The sequence below is a fragment of the Camelus bactrianus genome, chromosome 5 (genome assembly GCF_048773025.1).
Source record: "Camelus bactrianus isolate YW-2024 breed Bactrian camel chromosome 5, ASM4877302v1, whole genome shotgun sequence".
NCBI lineage: Eukaryota > Metazoa > Chordata > Mammalia > Artiodactyla > Camelidae > Camelus > Camelus bactrianus.
This window is the reverse complement of record NC_133543.1, coordinates 17,452,582-17,475,393: the sequence shown is the minus strand read 5'-3', so window position 1 is coordinate 17,475,393 and position 22,812 is coordinate 17,452,582. Positions and strand designations below refer to the sequence as shown.

Here is a 22,812-nt window from a genome sequence, read left to right as displayed (position 1 = left end):
CAGCGAGTCAAGCCTGATTTCCTAGAAAAGGAAACTGAATATACACTTGGAGACACCAGTATCTAAAGTCTCATGAGCCATTCAAGCTCTTTATTCCTGGTCCCTTGCCTTACCCGTTGTTTAAAAAAAATTAGGTTACATGGTGGAATTTTCAGGAAAATTGGATTATGGAAGGAGCCATAGTCTCAGATGTCTTTATTTCTAAGTTCTGACTTGGAAAAATTGGAAGGAACTGCCAGTGTGGCAGAGAGAGATTTGAATCTTTTTATCCTTGGCTGTCATTCACTTAGAATGACAATCTCCAGGTCCATCCATGTTGCTGCAAATGGCATTATTTTATTCTTTTTATGGCTGAATAGTATTCCATTGTGTGCATTTGTATATGTGTGTGTGTGTATGTACGTATATGTATGTATGTACAACTTCTTTATCCAGTTATATATATATTTGAAGACTTTTTAGCTATTTGCCTTTTCTGGTAAAGGGAGGTTGGTGATGGGCAGATGTTGGCAGTCACCTCTTTAGACTTTCAGTGTCTGGCTAAGTCAGTTTAAACATGGCTCAGTAAGAAGGGGTCTCCTTGAGTTTTGTCTTAGATCCGTGGGTCTTGGGCATCTGAGACGGAATCACACGCAGCCCTGCAAGGCCAGTAGTATGGATCCTGCTAACAGATACCAAGACTTTGGGGATTTCCTGTTTCAAGTGGAAAAATGTAAACAGCAGGGTTGTAATCTAATGTTCTAATAATAAGCACACTTACCCCTCACAGAGGTAGGCAGTCATATCAGGGCATTCTGACTCCGGGAGTCAATGGAACTCTTGCTGCTTTTATCCTTGAAAGTTCAGAAATAAGCAGTTGAGGTGCTTTATGGTGGCATTTAGAGATTTGCACGAGGCATTGGGGTATTTGTTTTTTTTTTGTTTGTTTTAGGTCATGCATTTGTCTCTTTGGAAAGGAATTATAAAAGGAGGGCACTGTTGTGACGCATAGGCAAATTTTCATATTATCTCTATTGTTAGATATTTATATGAATGTAAGAGAACCTAATACTAAAACTCTTCTAATATCTTCATTTTCAGATTTAAGATCATTTGAATCAGTAGCTGTTAAATGACAATACAAGGCTTTTTTTAAGAGTGTTCTTCAAAGGGTCCATAAGTTCATTTCAATATTTTGAGTTCAATTTTTAAAAAATTTAAATTATAGCTTTATTAAGAATTCATACACCCTGAAATTCACCCTTTTAAAGTGTAGAATTCAGTGATTTTTCATTTATTCACATAGATGTGCAGTCATCACCACTATATAATTCTAGAACTTTCTATCACTCAGAAAAAACTCCCTACGTGTCAGCAGTCATTCCTCATTATTGCCTCCCCTCCTACCCCTGGACCCTGGCAAACACTTCCTGTTTTTATGGATTTGCTATTTTGGACATTTCATGTGAGTGGAACCATGCAACATGTGACCTTTATGCCTGGCTTCTTCCACTTAACATGACGTTTTGAAGGTTCATCCATATTATAGTGCCTATCCGTACTTCATTCCTTACCAAAAAATTGAAATACAATTCGTATGCTGTAAAATTTACTCTTTTAAGTGTACAGTTCAGCAGTTTTTAGTACATTCATAGAATTGTATAACCATCATCACTATCTAATTCCAGAACATTCTTATCACCCCAAAAGAAACCTCAAACCCATCAGCAGTCACTCTCCAGTCCCCCTCCCCCCCAGCTCTGCAAACACTAATCTGCTTTCTGTTTCCATGGATTTGTCTGTTCTGGATGTTTCATATAAATAGACTCATAGGCTATGTGATCTTTTGTGTCTGATGTCTTTTACTTACCATAATTTGTCAAGGTTCATCCACACTGTAGCACAAATCAGTACTTCATTACTTTTTATGACTGAATAATATTCCATTATCTGGATAGATCATGTTTTGTGTATCCCTTTATCAATTAATAGATATTTGGATTGTTTCTACTTTTGGCTATTATGAATAATGTTGCTATGAACATTCATATGCAAGTTTTTGTGTAGACATGTCAAATTCTCTTGGTTATATACCTAGGCGTGAAATCTATGGGGTCAGATGGTCACTCTGACTTTTTGGGAACTTGCAAAACTGTTTTCCACAGCAGTTGCCCCATTTTACAGCGTATGAGGGTTCTGATTTCTCCACATCCTCGCCGGTGCTCATTGTTGCTCATCTTTTTGATGATAGCATCCTAGTGGGTGTGAAGTCGTACCTTATGGTTTTGACTTGCATTTTCCTAATGACTAATGACGTTGAGCATCTTTTCATGTGCTTAGTGGCCATTTGTATATCTTCTTTGGAGAAATGTTCAGATCATTTGTCTGTTTTTTTTCACTTTCATTCTTTTTTTCTTTTTATTGAGTTATAGTCAGTTTACAAATGTTGTGTCAATTTCCAGTGTAAAGCTCAATTTTTCAGTTATACACGAACATACATATAGTCATTGTCACGTGCTTTTTCACTGTGAGCTACCGCAAGATCTTGTATATATTTCCCTGTGTTCATTTTCATTTTTTCTTCCTTTGCCTGTTTTTAAATTGGCACTTAATTTAGTTTAAAAATTGTCTTTTTATTGTTGAGTTTTAAGAGTTAAAGAGATTCAAGCCCCTTACTAGATACATGTTTTACAGATATTTTCTGCTGTTTCGTGGGTTGTTTCATTTTCTTGATGATGTCCCTTGAAGCATGGAATTTTAAAATTTCAATCAAATCCAAATTATCTATTTTTTCTTTTGTCACTTGTATTTTTGGTGTCATATCTAAGAATGCCTTGCTAAATCCAAGGTCATGAAGATTTCAACCTATGTTTTCTAAGAGTGTATAGTTTCAGCTCTTACATTTAAGTCTTTCATCCATTTTGAGTTAATTTTTGTGTGTGATGTGAAGTAGGGGTCCAGCTTCATTCTCTTGCATCTAGATATCCAGTTATACCAGCATGAATTCAGTTTTAATGGTAAATTGCTGTCATTAATTTACCTTTTTCTTGAATATCTTGACTCCTATTACTGTTAAAATAATGATTTACTTTATATATAACACAATATAAAGAAAATAGCTTTGAAACAGTAATATCATTATTACTAAATAATATAACCACTGAGGGAAGTTTAACATCTCTCTGAAATTTTTTTGTCCTTAGTCTTTTTCAGTGGGATGCACTCTATCAAAATATTCTGTTCTAAACTCTATCAAAATATTCTGTCCTAAAGTCTCTTAAATTAATATGGGGCTACATTACCAATTTAATATCCATTTAGGTTCAGTTGCTTCGGTTTTTCTGTTTAATGCTTTTCAATGTGTTTTGTTTTGTCCTTCCAGGATGTGTTTTTGGCAAGTACACACATATACATACATGGTTTTCTTAGTCTTTAAACTGTCCCTACTTTCCAGCGTATGTTGTCAGACTTTGTGGGTTTTGCCAGTCTGGTAGGCGAAACACGGTATCTCAATGTAGTTACAAATTTTGTTTTCTTTGTTAGTGCGAATGAATGAATGAACATGTTTGCATATGTTTAACATCATCTGTATTGATTTTTCTGTGAATTGTTTATGTCTGTGGCCACTTTTTCCCATTGGATTATTGATTTTTTTTTTTCCTCACTGTTTCTAGGAACTGTTTATATATAGCTCTTTGGGATAGGGGTTCAAATACTTGTTGCTTTTTCGTCATTTGTCTTGGTTGATAGTGTGTGGTGCCATACAGAAGCTTTAAACTTTTTACGTAGTCTAATTTATCAGTTTCTTCTTACATGGCTTCTGGATTTTGAGTCGTAGTTAAAAAGGCCTTCCTACTTCAAGGTCACAAAGGGATCTCACCCATGCTTTCTTCTAGTACTTGAGGGTTTTCCTTTTTACATTTAATCTTTGACCCATTTGGAGTTTTCTCGCGTTGTATAGTTGTTAAAGCTTCTTGGTACCTCTTGCCAAATTACGTTTCAGATGAGTTTTATACTCCTGTTGATTATAAATAAGAGCTCTTGTTTCTTCCCTTTGCCAATGTTTATAATTTTATACTGACAGTAATATTCCAAGGGTTCTGCTCTCTGCTTGGTCTCCTCCTTTGTAAAAGGGGAGTATCTTCTCTTGTTGTTTAAAAACAAAATTGAAAAATGGTAGAATTGATGGGGGAGGGTATAGCTCAGTGGTAGAGTGCCTGCCTAGCATGCATGAGGTCCTGAGTTCAATCCCCAGTACCGCCATTAAAAAAATAAATAAACCTGATTACCTCCCACCGCAAAACAAAACAAACATGAAATAAAAAATAAAATAAAAATTGAGTTGTCTTTAAAAAAAAAGAAAAATGATAGAATTGAGAGCAATAAAGAACAGAAGTGCTGGGGAACGGTTTCACAGCTCCTTACACATAGTGTGAGAGCTGTCATCCGCACTCAGTAAACAGCTCGCTTGATTATAGGCCAAGTACGCATATGTTGAAGCTTATTTTTTTAGCAGATTTTCTTTTAAAACTATGCCAATTCCTAACGCTGTTGATTTCCTCAGTTCGTAGAAGACTATGAACCTACCAAAGCTGACAGTTACAGAAAGAAAGTGGTCCTCGATGGGGAAGAAGTCCAGATCGACATCCTGGACACGGCTGGGCAGGAGGACTATGCAGCCATTCGGGACAACTACTTCCGCAGCGGGGAAGGCTTCCTCCTGGTGTTCTCCATCACAGAGCACGAGTCCTTCACAGCCACTGCCGAGTTCAGGTGTGTCTAGAATGAAGTAACCTCCAGCCTCCAGGAGGTCTTTCGCCTTCCTTTCCCGTCTTAGACTTGGAACGGGTTTGGGGCTGAGCACAGGAGCACAGGGCTGAGCTTGCTATTAGGAAGAAGTTTGTCTAAAGAATGGTCTGGGGTTTTTTGAATCTCGGCACCTTAGTTCACCATTTGTTATAATCTCTTTGGGCTTCCTTGTTTTATAATTTCCAAATATAAATTATCTTAAAAATCCATTGTCCCCAAAGAGGATGAAGCCATATACTCTAGGGGTTGGAGATTAACAGACACATTACTATATATAAAATAGATAAACAACAAGGTCCTCCTGTATGGCATAGGGAACTATATTCAATATTTTGTGGTAACCTATAATGCAAAAGAACATGAAAAAAATGTATATATATGTGTAACTGAATTGCTTTGCTGTACACCTGAAATTAACATTGTAAATCAACTACACTTCAATAAAATTTTTTTGAGAAGTCAGTAACCATAAAAAAACCCAAAAAACAAAAGATCCTGTGATTTTTGTTTTCACATAAATCCTGAGAGACAGAGATTCATGAGTTAACTGTCTCTTTTTCATAATTTTGCTTAAAAAATAACAGTTCTGCTCTATTCTGAGGCTTATGAACCCTCAGATGGCAGGAGAGTGAGAGCGGTGAGCCGGTGACCAGTTGCTGCTCCTGTGAGGACATGAGCACAGTTGAGTGGGAGAACCCAGCTTTCGGATTACACAGACCTGGGTTTGACTCCCTGCCCTGTCGCAGTGTTGTGACCCAGGGCAAGTGTACTCAGTACTCTGTTCCTTTATCTGAAAATACTCTTGTTAGTTGATGAAATGAAATACAGTGATCCGACTGAATCCCCTAAGGGCAGAGCCCTTCACTGTGCTGTGTCCCCAGGCCCCCCTCCCCGCATGGGCTCATGGTGGGAAGAGTCACTGCTGTGATTCATTTGAAATCGTGGTACTTAAAGGTACCTTAAGTTCATCTCTTACAGGAATTCTAATGGGAAGGGCATCTTTCTCCTTATCCCGTACCCTTCCCATTTCTCTTACACAGCTGTACTTTTTCATCTGCCCTCTTTATAAACGATCTAAAAATGGGCAGAAGACCTAAACAACCAATTCTCCAATGAAGACATACAAATGGCCAATAGGCACATGAAAAAATGCTCAATATCGCTAACTATCAGAGAAATGCAAATCAAAACTACAATGAGGTATCACCTCCCACCAGTCAGAATGGCCATCGTGAAAAAGTCCACAAACGATAAATACTGGAGAGGGTGTGGAGAAAAGGGAGCCCTCCTGCACTGCTGGTGGGAATGCAGTTTGGTGCAGCCGTTATGGAACACAGTATGGAGATTCCTCAAAAGACTAAAAATAGACTTATCCAGATGACTTTTTAAGAATCAGATCTGGAGTCTAACAGGGAACTAAAAAGGAAAAAAAAAAAAAACTGGTTTTTCATTTCATTCTTTAGTAAGTTCTGGTTGGAAATTAAGGTGATCAACCAAACGTGAAAGCTAAATATCCCCCCAGGACTTGGAAGGAAGCATCCATGAACCAGGCAGCCCTCAGAGGGTAGACTCGGGGAACCCGGTCCAGCGAGGGAAGGGAGTAAGGAGGGCGTCAGTTGTTAGACTTCACAGTCCCAGGCCTTCAGAGCTTGGCTTTCTCAGTTCTCGGCAACTATAGCTGTGTGCCGTGGTGATCCATTAAATGCCTAGGACTCCCTATGAGAAGTCCTATTAATTTGTGGACTTTTCTGACATACCTAGAGGTCTCTGTATGTGGCTACTGTCTGTGTGTTCATAATTGTATTTGCATCCACAGAATCCTGTTTTTATGCCTCTTGAGGACCAGACAGGACAGCTGCACACACTACCTTGTTTTGTTCCCTGTCCCGAGCCTTTTGATTTTCCACTGGCCCCGTGACTCACCAGTAAAGGAAATGGTGGTCAGTAGAAGAGCCATCTCCAGAGAAGAATAACGCCACTCTTGTCCTGTCCCCCAGGTCACCACAGGCACACAGATGCATTCTTGCCTCCTCACGGAGGTGGGATGGAGTCTCACCCCATCCTGGGGGAAGGTTTTGGTTGTTCTGAAAGAAGAGGGATCCCTAGAAGACAAAGGACAGATGACCACCTAAAAGAAAGAGAAAGAGGAAGGGGGAGTTAGTTCTGGTGACTTAAACTCTGGACAAAGTCCCACAGCTGTCCAGGTGGCACATCATTGGAAACAGAAAGATGGGCGTGGGTTGTCTGAGCCTGTATGGTTAAACTCACTCATTTTACTTCATGCCTGTGAGCAGTTTTAAAACACAGCATTTCTGCATTTATCTTCCAAATGGAAAGGCCCCAGCATAAAACAAAATGTTAATATGCCCTATCTTCCTTGAAACTTTTCCTGGACACAGTCCATAAACCAGAGAAATAGGTTTGTTACAAGAGACCAGAACTTGGATTTTTGGATCAATGTTTATTGATGAGGGAATTAGTCATGGCTCTGCAAGACTAATGAGCCAGAAAGCTCTCAGTTTTCATTGTTCATTGTTTATACTGATCACATAACTTCTAAATGTGTAGGATGCCCTTTGACCCCTGTTGGCAAAGCCACTTAGAGACAGTTTTCAAACATCCACTTGTTTTTCTTCTTTTTCATTTTTCTTGAAATATTTGGTATCTTGTACTTAAATTGACTGTATGGAAAATTTTTTAAACATTTTTATTATAAAATATCACCCTATATTATATAAAAATCAATGCAAATCTCCACAAAAGGTGTTTCTGAAAGGCTCTCTTTTTGGAATGTATTGGAGTGTAGAAGTAGAAATGTTCCTACTGGATCAAAATAATGGAAGTGGAATATTTAATTTTTTAAATGTTTGGTTTTTAGAAAGTAATTTTAGATAGCTGATTATTTTTAGTAGAGGTAAAATTTAATGTACTACAGGTAATGGTTTTTTTTTTTTTTTTAGAGAAGATGTTTTTGAAGGACTTCTCCATAGGCCTCAGCGTATTTCCTTTCATTTTTTCCCCCACTTTGTAGTAGAAAAATGATGCAGATTGAAATAGGATTACTGCCTTACACAGCAGGGTGGGGGCGGCAGGTGCACACGCACGTGCAGATGTAACTGAAACGGCTTTCACAAAGCCATACTTCCCTTTACTGCTTGAGGTTCCCTCTAATGTTTCTTGGCTATTCTATCAGAGTCTGTTTCACTGAGGAAAAAAATTACTATTTGTGGCCCACAAATTGATTTCATGATCTGCTAATAGACTGTTCCCTTCCATATGAAAAACACTTGATTTTGTAGCTTTTCTTCTCAAGGAGAAATCTTACCTTTTTTTTCAGGGGAATTATTAAGCATTTTATATATGAAGATACTTTCTTTAAGGTTATTTTATCCCCAAGGCTCCCAAGTTTCCCCCCCATTGCCTTTTTTTTTTCTTTTTCTTTTTCTTTTTTTAGCCTAAGCATAAACTGAGGACCCTGATGAAATGCAGACTCCTGGGCTCCTACCCACACACCTGCTCTGGGGCCCAGAACTCTGTGTTTGTAGTGAGCATCCAGTGATGCAGGCAGATTGAGAACCAGACTTGGAAAAGCTGGCCTAGTTTAGGACAGGACTGAGGGGCTGCTTCCTAGGACTATGCACTGCGTGTAGCAATTCCCCGGCCTTAGCAAAGCCTCTCATTTCCGATGGTCGGGTGGAACTGGGTTCCTATTCCAGCTTTCTTAGTTGATTTATCTTTGACCTGTTACATTAGGGAACAGATCCTCCGTGTGAAGGCCGAAGAAGATAAAATTCCACTGCTGGTTGTGGGAAACAAGTCCGACCTGGAGGAGCGGAGGCAGGTGCCGGTGGAGGAGGCCAGGAGTAAGGCCGAGGAGTGGGGCGTGCAGTACGTGGAGACGTCGGCCAAGACGCGGGCCAACGTGGACAAGGTGGGCACCGGCTCCCACGCCTTTCTCGTCTACACATCTCCTCAGCTGGGTTTGAGGGAGCCGTTTTGTGGAAAGTAGGGGAGGACTGATTTTCTCAGATGTCCTGGCCAGTGTGATGGGAGGGTCTGACCCTGGATTTCACGGCTCAGAGTCCTCTCAGTCCTGAGCCGTCATGAGATGCTTCCTGTCGGCATCACCATGGAAGTGTGGCTGGGTGAGGCGCTCGGTTTGTAGGGGCTGCCCTGGAAGGGCTGCCCCCTTGTCCTCTGTGGCCTGGTGTCCCTCAGGAGCAGGACTGGCTGTGTCCAGCAGCCTCTTAGGAGGTTCTTCAGAGAAACACGCGTTTACTCATCTTGCTTTCACTGACTTACTGGTTGGATTTGTTCTTTTCACCTGACTGTCCACTGGTGGAGCCAAGGGGTTCTGTCTTTGTATCTTAGTCTCTAAATAGTATTTTCTCCCAGGAATCAACCCTCCAGGGATCTCTTACCCATCCCCAGCATACTTTCCCATTCCGATCTCTGAAGCTAATGAAAGGATGACCTTGACAGTGACGAACATGGACAATTGGAAAACCCACCTTCCTGTGATTGCTATCATTAGGCCTTTTATTTTTAAGTTAAGACTCAAAGTGGTGGCTGCAGAGCTAAGACGACCTTAGAGCTGAGGCTTTCCCTTCTGCCATCGCTCTGTTCTTTAGCTCTTCCTTCATGATCCAGGCTCCTGTAAAGTCTAAACACATCAGTTTGGCAGCCAACCAGCGGCTGTGTCTGCTCCGTATCATGCAGCATCAGCATCTGAATCCCCCAAATCCCTTCTCAGATTCCTCTTTCTTATGGAGAAATAATTCCCCTTGCTCCTACCTGAAGCCGACGGCATTTGTGACCAAGCTTTGCTTTAGCTTGAAATGAGGCTGGAAGAACATTGGCATTTAGAATGTTGCTATTCAAAGGGGTTCGCTTAGAAGCATCCCCAACAACATAAATCTGCTTGGTGTGAAGTCTTCCTCTGGTCAGCTGCTTTTCCTTTGTGTTATTATCTCAGCTCTTATGTTGATTCGTGTGCTATTCCAGATCTTTTCATTTCTATCAGATTGTTTTCTAGCTGTAGAAAACACACAGGGAATCCAGACACATACTTCATTTTAAAAAAGTCAGGAAGACCTTCTCGGTCTGGAGCGGTCGACGTGGGGGGGCGGGGAGCTGTTCCACGGCAGCTTGTCATCTCCCCTTCCTGTCCTGGACCAGCCCGACCTGCCAAACAGGAACCAGCAGAAACCTATGACTGGCAGCATTGTGTTCACTTGTAAACAATTTACGCGAAAGGAGGTTGTCGATAAGATCAGCTGATGAAGAACTTTGTCATCATTTTAAGTTGGACACATGCCATTCCCCTCCTCCTGTTAGAACAGAAAGAAAAACCTGTGACATCTGAAGCTGTGCACTGTGGCTGTTACGAATGGGGTGCTTTCCTGAGAGGCTGAAGGAGAGGGGTGCGGAGGTCAGCCTGATCCAATTTGGGGGGGGGGGTCCTTTCCTGTGCCCGGAGCTGGTGGTCAGTGCTCCTGGAGCCCCGCACTCGGAGAGCTTGATCTGGCTTTTTTTTTCCCTGAGAAGCTATGTCCATGAAAATAAAAGGAGTTTGGTGCTTTGTGTAAATGTCCTAAGATAATAAGTCTGCACTCAATGTCACACTTTCAGTCTCCGTCTTCTCTTTGAGAAATCTCAGATATTTCTCTGTAGGAGGCATGTTTTGTCTGCTGGGGTATAATCAGCACTGGAGCCTGGTTTCTAGTAGCAGAGGGCAAAACCCAAACTATTGGGATGAACGATAACCCTTATCTAAGTAACACACTGGCATTCAAAGGACACATCTCATCAGCTCTGATAAAGTTCCCGCCTGCTGACGTCACGAGGAGCAGAGGAGCCCTTGAGAATCGGGGTGGGGAGGGTGGCAAGACAGGACACCTCTCCCTCCCTGTCCCCATTTCAGAGTGCGGGGGCCTGAGTTTGTCCAAGCTGCATTGCCGCCTTCTCCCCACCCCCCATCCCGAGTTCCCAAGTCTGCTGCTATGGAGTTAGGCTGGGGACGGCCACGCGTGGTGACGTTCCTACCTTTAGGGTCATTGTAAGGACTGATCAGTGCAGTGATCCATCACACAGGCCCTAGTGGCAGGTGCTCATGCCTTTCTTTCCTTTGCTGGTAGCTGGAAATGCCAGGAAGGGATTGCGGTTGTCACTCTCACTGCTTGTAAATTTCCTGAACTGCTGTCCATCTGTCCTGTGAAGTTTTATCCTTCATCATACTTATCCTCAGAATAGATTTTTATTATTTTGGGGGCGGGGTAGGTTGGAGATAATTAGGTATTGATTTAATTATTTTTAATGAAGGTGCTGGGGATTGAACCCAGGGCCTCGTGCATGCCAAGCACGTGCTCTCCCCCTGAGCTCCACCCTCCCCCTGCTCATTGTGAAATGAGCCACAGGACAGTAGTAACAGTAGTACGATGCTTCTGCCCTTAGCTTGACCCTTTATATTATGTGAGCAGAGAGTTCACCTCGTAGAATTAGAATATGGTTTTTAATGTTAGTTGTTCTTACTGGCTCTAGACCTTTTGTTTTTGATGGCCCATGGTTTATAGGGATACATTCGGCTTTATGCTTTAAAATGGAACTACGCATCCTGCTTTGTCGAATTGCTTCATTAAAGCATTAAATGGCTTATTCTTTCTCCTCCCCACCGCAGGTGTTCTTTGACCTAATGAGAGAAATCAGAGCAAAGAAGATGTCAGAAAACAAAGACAAGAATGGCAAGAAAAGCAGCAAGAACAAGAAAAGTTTGAAAGAACGATGTTGCTTACTGTGAATGCCAAGACGGTGGACGAGCGGGTGGCCACCCAGGACAGAGGGCAGGCTCCTTAAGAGGAGACTCCAGTTGACCAGCATTGCCTGCTCTCTCCAGCCTCATTCACACACGCTTCGGTAAATGCGGAAAAATATTAGTGAATCGGTGGCTGGCAGAAGGACTAAGCCCTTGACCGTGCAATGGAATGGCTGCTTCATCAGGAGGTTTCAGAGTTTCCTCCTTCCTTCGTGCTTCCCTCCCTTCCTTCCCGAAGTTAACCACATACGTGGTGCTATAGGTAGGAAATAGCCAGGCGTTAGTTAAAAAGAAAAAAAACTGTCGTCGCATCTTATGTTTTTGCCTAGTTTTGTAACGTTAGCATCTTTTGTTTTGAAATAAAAATGTCTTATTTTATTAGGTCTTGGGAGACAGGGGGTGGGGCGAGACTCGTCCCACCCTTGTCGGCTCAACAGTAGTACCCGGAAAAATCCATCAGGTTCTAGATGCTGGAAAAGTCAGGGACTTGGGAGATGAGTCTCCTGGCAGTACCCTGTGGATCTGAAGCAGAGCTAAAAAAAAAAATCTGAATTGGGCCGAACAGGTCAAAACCAAGCTCATAAATCCTCCTCAGTATGAAAAATGCAAGCTGTATTCCTCATATTTAAACGTTGGCCGATTATAGTCTGTGTTGGCTATTTTTCTCCAGTACATTCTGATTTTTGTGTAGGAGCTTCTTTTTAATAGACTAAGTGAAAAATCAAGAGCAGTATACTTTTTAAATGATACACTTTTCTAGTTAGAATTTTTTTTTTTTTTTTTTTTACCTCTTTGGCTAAATCCTCTCCTAATCGCCAGTCTTAGAGTCACAGAAGGCCCCTCCTTCTCCACTAGTAATCAACCCAGCCTGTCCTGGTCAACTTCTCTCTGCAGAGGTTGAGAGAACTTTTTCTTTGGTTTCTCGAAGTGTTACCTAAGTTCTTCTGAAGAACGTGATGACTTAAAATTGTATTGTAAAATCATGAAGCCAGAGCCGGTGCCAGACATTCTGCTACCTCTCAGAGAATTTTGCTCAGAAGTTCTAAATTTGAATTAGAAGACATGAGGAAGGGTAGCCCCTTTCCCTCTGAGGATAGGCTGCTGTTTCTAATATAAATCTTTTTTTCTGAGACAGCCATATAGTTGAAAAAGATTTTTATTGATGAGATATTGTTAATCTGTCTTGCGTCTTGTATTCTAAATTCAGCAATCAGAAGCTTTTTCATCAGGAAAGGAGTACTGTGATAAAAACCTAGTATTCAGCACATTTTTTCCCCATTTTCCTGAAGTGACATTTCACATATAGGTGCCAAAAGTGAACTGGGGTGGGGAGAGCGGGAACTTTTTGACTTTATGATTATTACAGAAATTATGATCTGACTGGAAAACAATCTTGTATCCCCTCCTAAAGAATCATGGGCTTTTTTGAATAAAAAGCAGACAAATACACTTACTGAGGATTTTAGCTTTTTAATTTTATCCTTTTGTCATACATGTGAAATGGAAGTATTAAATAAATTTACAATAAGTTATTCATTATTCTTGTTGGATGTTCTGCAGTGTCACACTTTACTTCAATTCATTTTTTTAATTGGGCTGTGGGAAGTAAATTTAAAAGTATAAACAGTAATTTTAACTTCACCTGTCCTTTGGGAGAGATGACTGCTCTTTCTTCTTAAAACTTAAAAAGGTGAAGGTGATCACACTCTTGAATTTTCTGAAACAACCCTTTTCTTTTCATCCTAGTTTTGCTACCCGTTTGATATCAATCCCGTCAAAAGTAGGTAGATTTGGAACATGGACAGATAAATTAAGGGTGGTATGAATTGTTTCATGTTATGGAAACTTTCCTTGGTCTACGCTGTTAGTATATTTCTAAATTTATATTGAATTGGATAGCAATCAGAGATGGATCTTCCTAACAAAATAATTTATACAGCTGAGATTCTTTTCCATAGAAAAATAAGCAGTATTATTTATCAACTTGAAACATAGTTACTTGCTACATGACTAGATATTGTGTCCATAGCCTAATAACGTTATTTTCAAGTATTCATTCTAGAAATACTTGGCGTGCCTACTTGGTGTCAGATTCTATTCTAGGTGCTGGAATATCGTGTTGAACAAGACAGGCAAAAGCTCTGCTCTCCTGGAGTTTATGCTTTAGTGAGGAAAGACGCAGATAAATGAGAATATCAGAACAAGTGCTTTGATGACCATAAAACCAGGTAATATGATAGCAAGTGTTTCAGGGCAATAGAATGATTTCAGCTGGATGGGCACCAAGCTTCTGCAAAGGAGCGACATTTAAGCTGAGATGTCCCTGGAAGAGCTCGACATCTGAGCTTTCCAGGTTAGGGGACAGCTGGTCCAGGGGCCCTGAGGCGTTCAGGAGAAGACCCCAAAGACCAGCATATGCCTGCATTGTAATGAGGAGTGGCAGGGTCGTAGAAAAAGATGTAACAGACTATTTTCATAAAGTGACGTGGCAGGGGGAGGGTATAGCTCAGTTGTAGAGTGCCTGCCCAGCATGCATGAGGTCTTGGGTTCAATCCCCAGTACCTCTGTTTGTAAAAAAGTAAAAAAAAAAAAAATTTTTTTTTTAAAGTGAGTGATGTAGGGAAAAATATCTTGACATGTAATTTCCTACAAGTATCCTATTTCATCAGATATAGGGTACCGTTGATTGTAAGACATCACCGTAATTTATATATCACTAAGAATAAAACCTGTCATTAAGTAAATCCATTCTGATTTCAATGACATGAATCTGTGGGAAACAAATCACTCCTTTAGATTAGGTGAATTATGACATATACATTTAAATTAAATGAAATTGAGACATAAAATTCACCTCTGCTTTATGCTATACACCAGAAATTGACACATTGTAACTGACTATACTTCAATAAAAAAAAGTAAATTCACCTCTATGGGTTGCAGGCTCTATTATGATACAACACTACAGAAGCTTAACAGTGGATAAGTATTAACAGCGGATAAGTATTAACAGCGGAAAAGTACTAATGTATACAGTTAACGTTGCAGTAGTAAGCTTGACTTTGGTATTTTTATTTTAAAAATTCATTAGAATTAGGTAATCAAAGTTGTAACTGCATGTTCTAGAAAATTCTGATGGTCTCGAAGTGCTTGTAATGGAAGCTCTAAAGAGCTCCTCCCTGCTCCAGCCCTCTTCCTCCCAAGTCATATTTAACCATTTCTAGTCTCAGATCATTGGTTAGATGGTATTTCTAGACCCTCATCTTATGCTATTCCTTCTTGGTTTTCAACCTCAGTTGTTCCCAGTGACGACTTGCTGTCACTGGATTTAGCTCATTGTCCCCCTCACCCCCACGCCCGTTTTTCAACAGCAGTATCACTAATTTAGTTCCTCTCTTGGTGACTATTAAGCCTTTTAAAACTGTATATTTAGACTTCTGTTTATCATTTGATCAACTCTTTTTTTAATAACTTTTTTTTAAATTACTAGGCGGAGGATATAATTAGGTTTTTATTTATTTATCTTTAATGGGGGTGCTGGGGATTGAACCCAGGACCTCATGAACACTAGGCATGTGCCCTAACACTAAGCTGTGCCCTCCCTACTGTTTTTAGTCTTGATAGCATTTGCTAATGTTTCCCTGACTTAGCTTTCTCCTCTCACCTCTGTTCTGAGTCTCATTCCTTTACTAGCTTCACTCCCGCCCACTCTTTTTTTTTTAATTCAGTTTTATTGAAGAATCATATGCAAACAATAGAATAGCTAGCTTTTGAAAGCCCAGATCTGATCATCTCTGCACCCTGACTGTTCTGCTGCTGCAGGATACCGCCCAGACCTGCCCTACCAGCTGCCCTCGCCTTCCTGCCGGCTCTCCCCAGCCAGCCCCTGACCTCCAGGTCTCCTGGCTGCAAGCTGAGCCCAGAACATGCCAACAATGGCCTTCCGGTCACGTCCGTTCTGGGCGGCTTTCCTTGACATTCCTCATCAGCCCTTCACAGGGTTACTCTCTGCGTCTCTGCTCTTTCTTTGCCCCTATTGTGTGAGCAGCCCTGTGAGAAGAGGCTGTGGGTCCTTCAACTATCTCCCTCTCTCTCTCTCTCTCTCTCTCTCTCTGTCTCTCTCTCGCTCTCGCTCTCGCTCTCGCTCTCATGTTGATTTTGGCTTCAGGTAGGATCTTAAGTGTTTGCTAAACTGAATTAAATACTTCAAAGATCTGATAGCCTTCATGAAGACCTTCGTTAAAGTTTCTTTATGAATTGTTGGCCCCTTTAAGGCCCAGTACCCAGAGGCAAATTGAAATTAGAGCTGGACAGTTATCCTAGGAAGCCTGGCAAGGATGCATTTCTCCAGACCCCGGTCTAAAGACTGATGTGTTTTCTGAGCCCGCAGAACCCCGTGGCGGGTGTGAGCTTCCTGCTGTGTTGGAGGTGGGCATCTGCTTCTGCCTGAATGCCCCGACCTTGGCGGCTGTGTGGTCCGGCCAGCCTTCCCTCTCTTCTCCGCCCTTTTCTAGGTAATGTTTGTTGGCTCCCCCTCCTCCTCCCTATTAGCCTCCAAAGCATAGAAGTTTTACATTTTTAATTCTCCTCTCCTCCCCTCCTTTTTTTCCCCCTGATCTCACACACTTGGGGGATAACTAGTCATCGGTGGTCTGGTGGTCATGGCGGTGTTCCCACTCAGGTCTCTCCCAGTTTCAGTCTGCTGTATGCACCCGCCCCCGACCCCAGATTGTGCCCCCGCCCGTTGTCTGCAGAAGTGATCTACACATCATTTAACCAGCATCACAAACAACTGATGGAACTGCCTCAAATAAGCATGCAACCTCACTTACCATCATGGTGCGTCAGGGCCATGAAAACGCACCTTTGAGATAAGCCCCCTGCACAACTCCCAACTATTACTGCAAACCTCTTCTCTGTGAGAATCCTATAGCCTCTCCTGTCAGCCCCTTCTCCCACCCAGACCCCATCCTGACACCTGACATCCTCTCATCCTGCACCCTTGCAGTCCCGAACTCTCATTCCCCCTGAGCTGGCCCCGTGCTTGGGGGAAGTGAGGTTGCCTCGGCCTTGGACTCAGACATTCTGACGTTTGAACATTGGCTTGGCCCCACATTAGCTTTGTGATTTGGACACATCTGTAAAATGGAGATGGTTACAGAGGCCTGGTGAGGCAATTGTAAAGATCAGTAATACCTTGCAAAGTGCTTGCCCTGCGTCACTCTATGCCTTTTCTCACACAATTCATCCTTTTTCTCCTCTAATATCTGATAAAGTTCTACGCATTCTTTCAGGGCCAACGCCCTATAAAGATGCTCCTCCCTCAGTGTGGACGTTGCCCCCCAACAGAGAGTGGCAGCCCAGAACCCTTCTGGGCCATCAGAAGGCTTTTCGTGGTCCCCTGCTCCAGGGCTGTCTCTCTTTCCTTAGGATCTGCATCGTACTTTCCTCAGCTCCTCCTCATCACCTGCCCTCACCATCTGTACCGCACTTTCCCTCTCGGGCAGGGTCAGGTCTCCCCTGCTTCCTTGTGGCACCTGGCTCAGTGCCTTCAAGAGAGATGCCCCCTTCGGCCTTTGTCTTTTGAAGGGGACACCGTTGCCACAGGTTCTTCTATAGGAAATTGACTAAAATTGTGACAGAGCCATGGGTTCCATTTCCTAGCTGCTTTTCATAGAAATTTTCTAGCAATCTTTCCATTATATGGGATAAAGGAACTTTATACATCGCATAGGTAACAGACCACTCAACTGTGACTAGGAAGTAGTTTTAAAAGATGAAATTTCTTTCTAAATCCTTTTAGAAATACGTGTAAGATGCACATCTAACTATTAAGAGTAAACCAGCAGAGTGCTTGCACATACAAGGTGTGGAGGACAGATTTGTGGAATAGGTGAAACTTACAGATCGTGCAAACCTGGAACTCACAGTAGTTATTTGTGGGCGTGGCATGCACACTTCATTGCTTTTTATATTGATTCCGAAGGCTTTATAGGTATCCAATCCAGGAGGAGATTGGGCTTGCCCTGAGGTTCCTTGATTGCAGTTGAAGGCTCAGAGCCCCTTCCCTAAGGTTTCACGCATGGAGGTTCCAGGATTTAAATGTGACCAAGCACATGGTAGAGCAGCGTGGTGCAGGTCTCCCCAAGCAAGTCAGTGATGGAAAGTGAATCTCTGGGTGGTGGTGCAGAGAATATTTCGGTATATTTCAGAGTTTATAAGCACACATCAGCAAACAGCTAAAGGAGGTTGGCTTCATGTTACCATGTGAGGCCGTTAGGAACTGTGTTTCTGAGCTAAATCAGGGAGATAGTAATTCTGGTACAACTTCTGTTTAAGAAAAGGAACTAAGTTTTTTTTTTCCTACTCTACCTGTTTATCAGAAAAACAAGCGCTGTTCTCCTTCCACCAAAGAAAACAGACAGCCAAATCAGAAAATGAGCATACTAAGACGGATTTGATCAGTTCCGAACATTCGTTGTAACATATTGCCATGGAGAAAATGGCATGACAGGCTAAGTTAAAGCTTTAAATTTAGAGAGAGTATATGCTGATATATACAGATTGTCTGCATGTTTCTTACAGAACTGGGGCCTTGGTTTTTTTTTTAATTGAAGTATATTTGATTTACAATATTATATTAGTTTCAGGTGTACAGCGTAGTGATACAGTATTTTTACAGATTATACGCCATTAAAAGTTATTATAAGACATTGACATGTAAACTGACTATATTTCAATTTTAGAAAAGTTATTAGAAAAAAGAAGGGGAAAAAAGTAAAAAAAGGTTATTAAAAGATAACGCCTTTAATTCCTTGTGCTACACAATACATCCTTATTGCTTATCTTGAGCTTTGGTTTTAATAGACATTTCTTTCAAATTCTCTTATTGCAAAATAATAGTGATTCTTGGGGAGGAGTTTTTTTTTTTTTTTTTTTAAGATAAGAGTCATTTAAAAACATGCCTTTTAACTCTAGCTGTGTGCACACTGCTCCAGGGACAATGCACACAGCTACCTGCTATGGGGTTGGAGGTGGAGATGGGTAGTTTCTGCTGTGCTAAGAGCTGAAATAGACCGAAATTAACCAAAATTTACTGTCCATGCCTTCCCTTGCAATTGCAGGCCTCCCTTAGATCCCAGAGTACCAGAAAACAAACAAACATGCCTTTTAAGAAATATGCACTGTGATGTGCCTGTTGTCTGCATTTATGTGGGTTTCAAGCATTCATCAGAGCTTCTTAAAGCATTTTTTAAATTGAAAATTTCATAGTCTTTACAAAGTATACTTTATTCACAGCTACATTAGGTGAGGATTTTACCAATAATGAAGAAGTATGTTTAATATTTACCGCGCAGTTCTGTGGCCGTTTATTCTGTTGCAGTTGCCAGAACCCTCATGTATCATTGAGAGTTCTTTCTAGGCATAGAGTCTTTGAATGACTGCATCTTTTCCCGCTGAGAACGCTCTTCCATGTCCCAGTGCTTCGCATACCAACAAAGCCAGCGAGGACCACTAGAGGTCATTCTTCTGCCCCTGGCAGGTGTGTTCCAAATGCTCCCAGACACGCTTGTTTGTATCCAGAGGCTTCTAAATGTCGACTAGGCGGTACAGCCCAAGGGGAAATGTGCGTGGGGGAGAACCAGGCTTCAGGGACGATCATGGCCTCTCCTCCCTGGAAGGAGGACCAGAGCCCAGCAGGCTTCTGGGCAGGTTAAGGAGAGTCAGTTATGCTACAAATATTTATCCAGCGGCTATTTGTGGAAACTCCTAGGCCAGGTGGGTGCTGAAGTGGGTGGTGAGAGTTTCAAAGATAAACAAACCAGCCCAGCCTGTAATCAGCCTACACACTCCTGGTACTGGTGCGGTGAATGCTGCTGGCAGTCACTTTGTGGGCACTAGGCATCACTTCAACCAACATCCTACCCTGTCCCAGGCTCTGGACTAAGCCCTGGGGATAGAGAATGGAGTGGAGCATAGCCCTGACCTCAAAGGGCCTCCAGGTTGTTGGGGGAGACAGACACATACCCTGACAGGAGCCGGTCGTGCTGTGCGGTGCCAGCCTCGCTCTGCAGTCCCAGGTAGTGATGTGGCAGCAGCGTGCATCCAGAGGAGGGATGAATGACCTAGTCTGGAAGGGGAAGGAAGGCTTCTTGGAGGAGATGCTAATGAGATATTTTGAAGGATAAAAAGGATAAAACTAGGCAAAAGAGGAAGTTTGTTAAAGACAAGGGGAGAATTTGAGCAAAATCAAGAGGAGCCTTGAAGCAGCCAGCTGTGTATAGGGCACTGCAAAAAGTTCTACCTTTCCGATGGGAAAATGGGAAAAGGTGTTGGCAGGCCCTGGAGGTCACATCGTGGAGCAGGGATTCAATTTCATGTTTGAAGTGACTTTGGAGAGTGACTGTCAGATCAGGCTTCAAGTGGACTGCACTGGGGGCCATGGCACTGCAAGGATGTACAAGAAACCTTGAGTCAAATCCCCCCTCCATCTCCTGCTGCCTCTGGGACCTCATCCTTAAGGGTAGGACAACAGACACCGCCAGGCTGAGTTGTAAGGAATGTTTGTATTTAGGGAGCAGCTTGTGCCAAGAATGTGGATGTTAAAGAGAACAGCTTCAAGTCTTGGCTTAGCAACAAAGCTCTGTGTCCTTTGCTGAGTTACTAAACCTCTCTGAGCGTCATTTTCTCACCTCCAAAGTGGGGATAATGACACTTTTCTTTTTGGGGTCTTTGGAAAGATTTAATTACTGTATGTGTACACATATATGCACAGTGCTTAGCTTATAGTCGATGCCGACTAAAATGGTACACGATGATGCTCGTCTCCGGTTAACAATATTTTAAGAGGAGTACATGAGCCAGGAGAGTGAGATTACTCAGCCTCTTGTAGTTGATTTGTGAAGCTATTTGAAAATGAGAATTTGAATGAGGCCAGTGGCAGAAAAGGAAACAGAGAAGGGTTTGGAGTTGAGATATTTTTAAGAGGTAAAATTGGAAAGACATTGTGATGGATAGAGGTAAAGGAGGAGGAATCCAGGATTCCTCCAGGTTTCTGCTGGAGGTGACTGGAAGGCTGAAGGGATGGCGTCTGAGACAGAGACCACAGGACGATGAGTAGATTTCCGGGGAAAGATAGAATAAGTGGTGGGGAGGGGAGCACGTGGAGAGCCGGCCCCAGGCAGAACTGGAATCATGTCCAGGATGCTTTGCTCTGGCGAACAGGCTGTCTGAGACCCCTCAGGGCCACCTGGTGCTCCTGCCCCTGCCAGCAGCTCCCCTCTGTGACTGAGGCCCTCTCTGCCTATGTTTGCTGCACCTGCTCTGCTGCCGCCAGCCCTGACTGGTTCTTTGTGCATCTCAGGTTCAGTCTCTACCACTGGCCCTCTTGGATCAGTGGGCACATTATTATCTATTGTTACAGAAACATAATGGCTTAAAAATAGGGAATTATTATCTCACAAATTCTCTGGGTCGGGAGTCTGGTCATTGCTTGGCTGGGTCTTCTGCTCAGGATCTCATGGGCTGCAGTCCAGGTGTCAGCCAGGCTGTGTTCTCATCTGAAGACTCAAAGGGAAAAGATCCAATTCAGAACTCAGGCTGTTGGCGGAATTCATCTCCCAGTGGCCGTAGAAGTGAGAGTTTCAGTTTGTCACTGGCTGTTGGTGGGAGGATGTCTTCACTGCCTAAGCCCTCCCACGGTTTCCTCACCCTGGGCAGTTCTGACATGATGGCTACCTTCTTTGAGGCCAGCAAGTCATAAGGTCTGTAAGTTGCAATGTAATGTCCCAACAGGAGTGACATCCCATCACGTTGGCTGTATTCTGTTGGGTAGAAGCAAGTCCCTTACACACTTGAAGGGCGAGAACAACACAAAGGTGGGTGTGAACACAGCAGGCAGGGTTTCTGGGGCCACCTTAGGCTCTGTCAACACAGTGGGCCAGTCACTCCCCAGTGCAGGGCAGACCTCATGGCCAGGATGGCTTCCTTTGGGTCAGGCCTCAATTCTTGGCCAGACAGCTGTGGCCAGAAGTGGGCAAGGTCACCCAGCTTAGAGTGTGGTAGCCTCTGCACAGTCACTGCCCCTGGGCACTTGTTCCAAAGGGTCACGGGCACTGTAGGCTCAAAGCATCATGGCCTGTAGCCTGAGACTCAGAGAAGGGCAGGAATTTCCTCAAGTTCACATGGTGAAAATCCAGGAGAGATAAAATCTGTAAGCGCCTCATAAGATTCACTTCCTCTAGTTAAATTGGTTAATTTGTTTAATGACTTACATTGACAGTTTTGGGATGTTCTTGCAGCTTTTCTCATTATCCATCTCCTCAAAATTGGAACCAGCACATTTACTGACTTTTCTATGCCGGTTTTAACACTTAAAAGTTAATTTTCAGCTACTTAGATTGAATCTAATTTTCAATCTGGAATGACAAGAAGTTTTGGCATATATAATTAACAATCACTGGACAAAAATAGGGAACACATGACATATGGGAACTTTGTCTCTCTAATTCAAAGGGAAGAGCTCCTTTGTTTTTTGCATTGCAATTTCCTCACCTGGAACGGGAGGGAGGCAGCACACCAGTTCTTAAGGCCCTGACTGTCCGGGCTGCCCAGCTGCCAGCTTGCAGCGAGGACAAAGGACCGCAGTCTGTGCACGCACTGGCTGCCCCAGCACCAACCTGGGCTGCAGTCACACCACAAAGAGCTTCATTGTGAGGCTGCAGCTGTTTTATTTGATTTCATTTATTTTTTTAATTTTTAAAATTTGGGGGGGGATTAAAGATTGATTGATTGATTGATTGATTGATTGATTTATGGAGGTACTGGGGACTGCAGCTATTTTAAATGGAGTTTCTTCTCCAGGATTCTTGACTTACTCCTTTATGCCTCCATGTGTATATGACCTTTCAGAAACCTAGTCCATAAAATGAGATTCCAACACAACCTACTAAAACCCTGAAATGGAGGTCTAGCTAGACCATCAAAAATGTGTGAGAGCAAACGTTGGCATGATTGCATTACTGACTCTACACTTCGAATCAGTCTTCTGCATCCTTGTCCTCGTCTCCAACATGACTTTGACTTGTACTGCTGTTGAACCAAACTCTGAAGAGTACTACTACGCAAGTGCCAGGAAGTCATTGGTACCTACCTGACTTCCAGTCGATACCCAGCTGAATGTTCCACTCAACTGGGGTCCTAGTCCCTCAAAA

The 22,812-nt window shown here is 42.6% G+C and overlaps 1 protein-coding gene across 3 annotated transcripts in view; it reads left to right on the top strand.

Annotated features, from left to right (window-relative positions):
* RALB (RAS like proto-oncogene B) overlaps positions 1-13,138 on the top strand; it is a 65,172-nt gene extending 52,034 nt beyond the window's left edge. For all 3 annotated transcript variants that reach the window (XM_074363505.1, XM_045516372.2, XM_010954724.3), the window contains 3 exons: positions 4,544-4,752; positions 8,542-8,719; positions 11,465-13,138. In XM_074363505.1, coding sequence (XP_074219606.1) covers positions 4,544-4,752; positions 8,542-8,719; positions 11,465-11,584 — 507 coding nt within the window. In that variant the 3' untranslated portion in view covers positions 11,585-13,138. The remainder of the gene's footprint in view (positions 1-4,543; positions 4,753-8,541; positions 8,720-11,464) is intronic.
* The last annotated feature ends 9,674 nt before the right edge of the window (positions 13,139-22,812 follow it).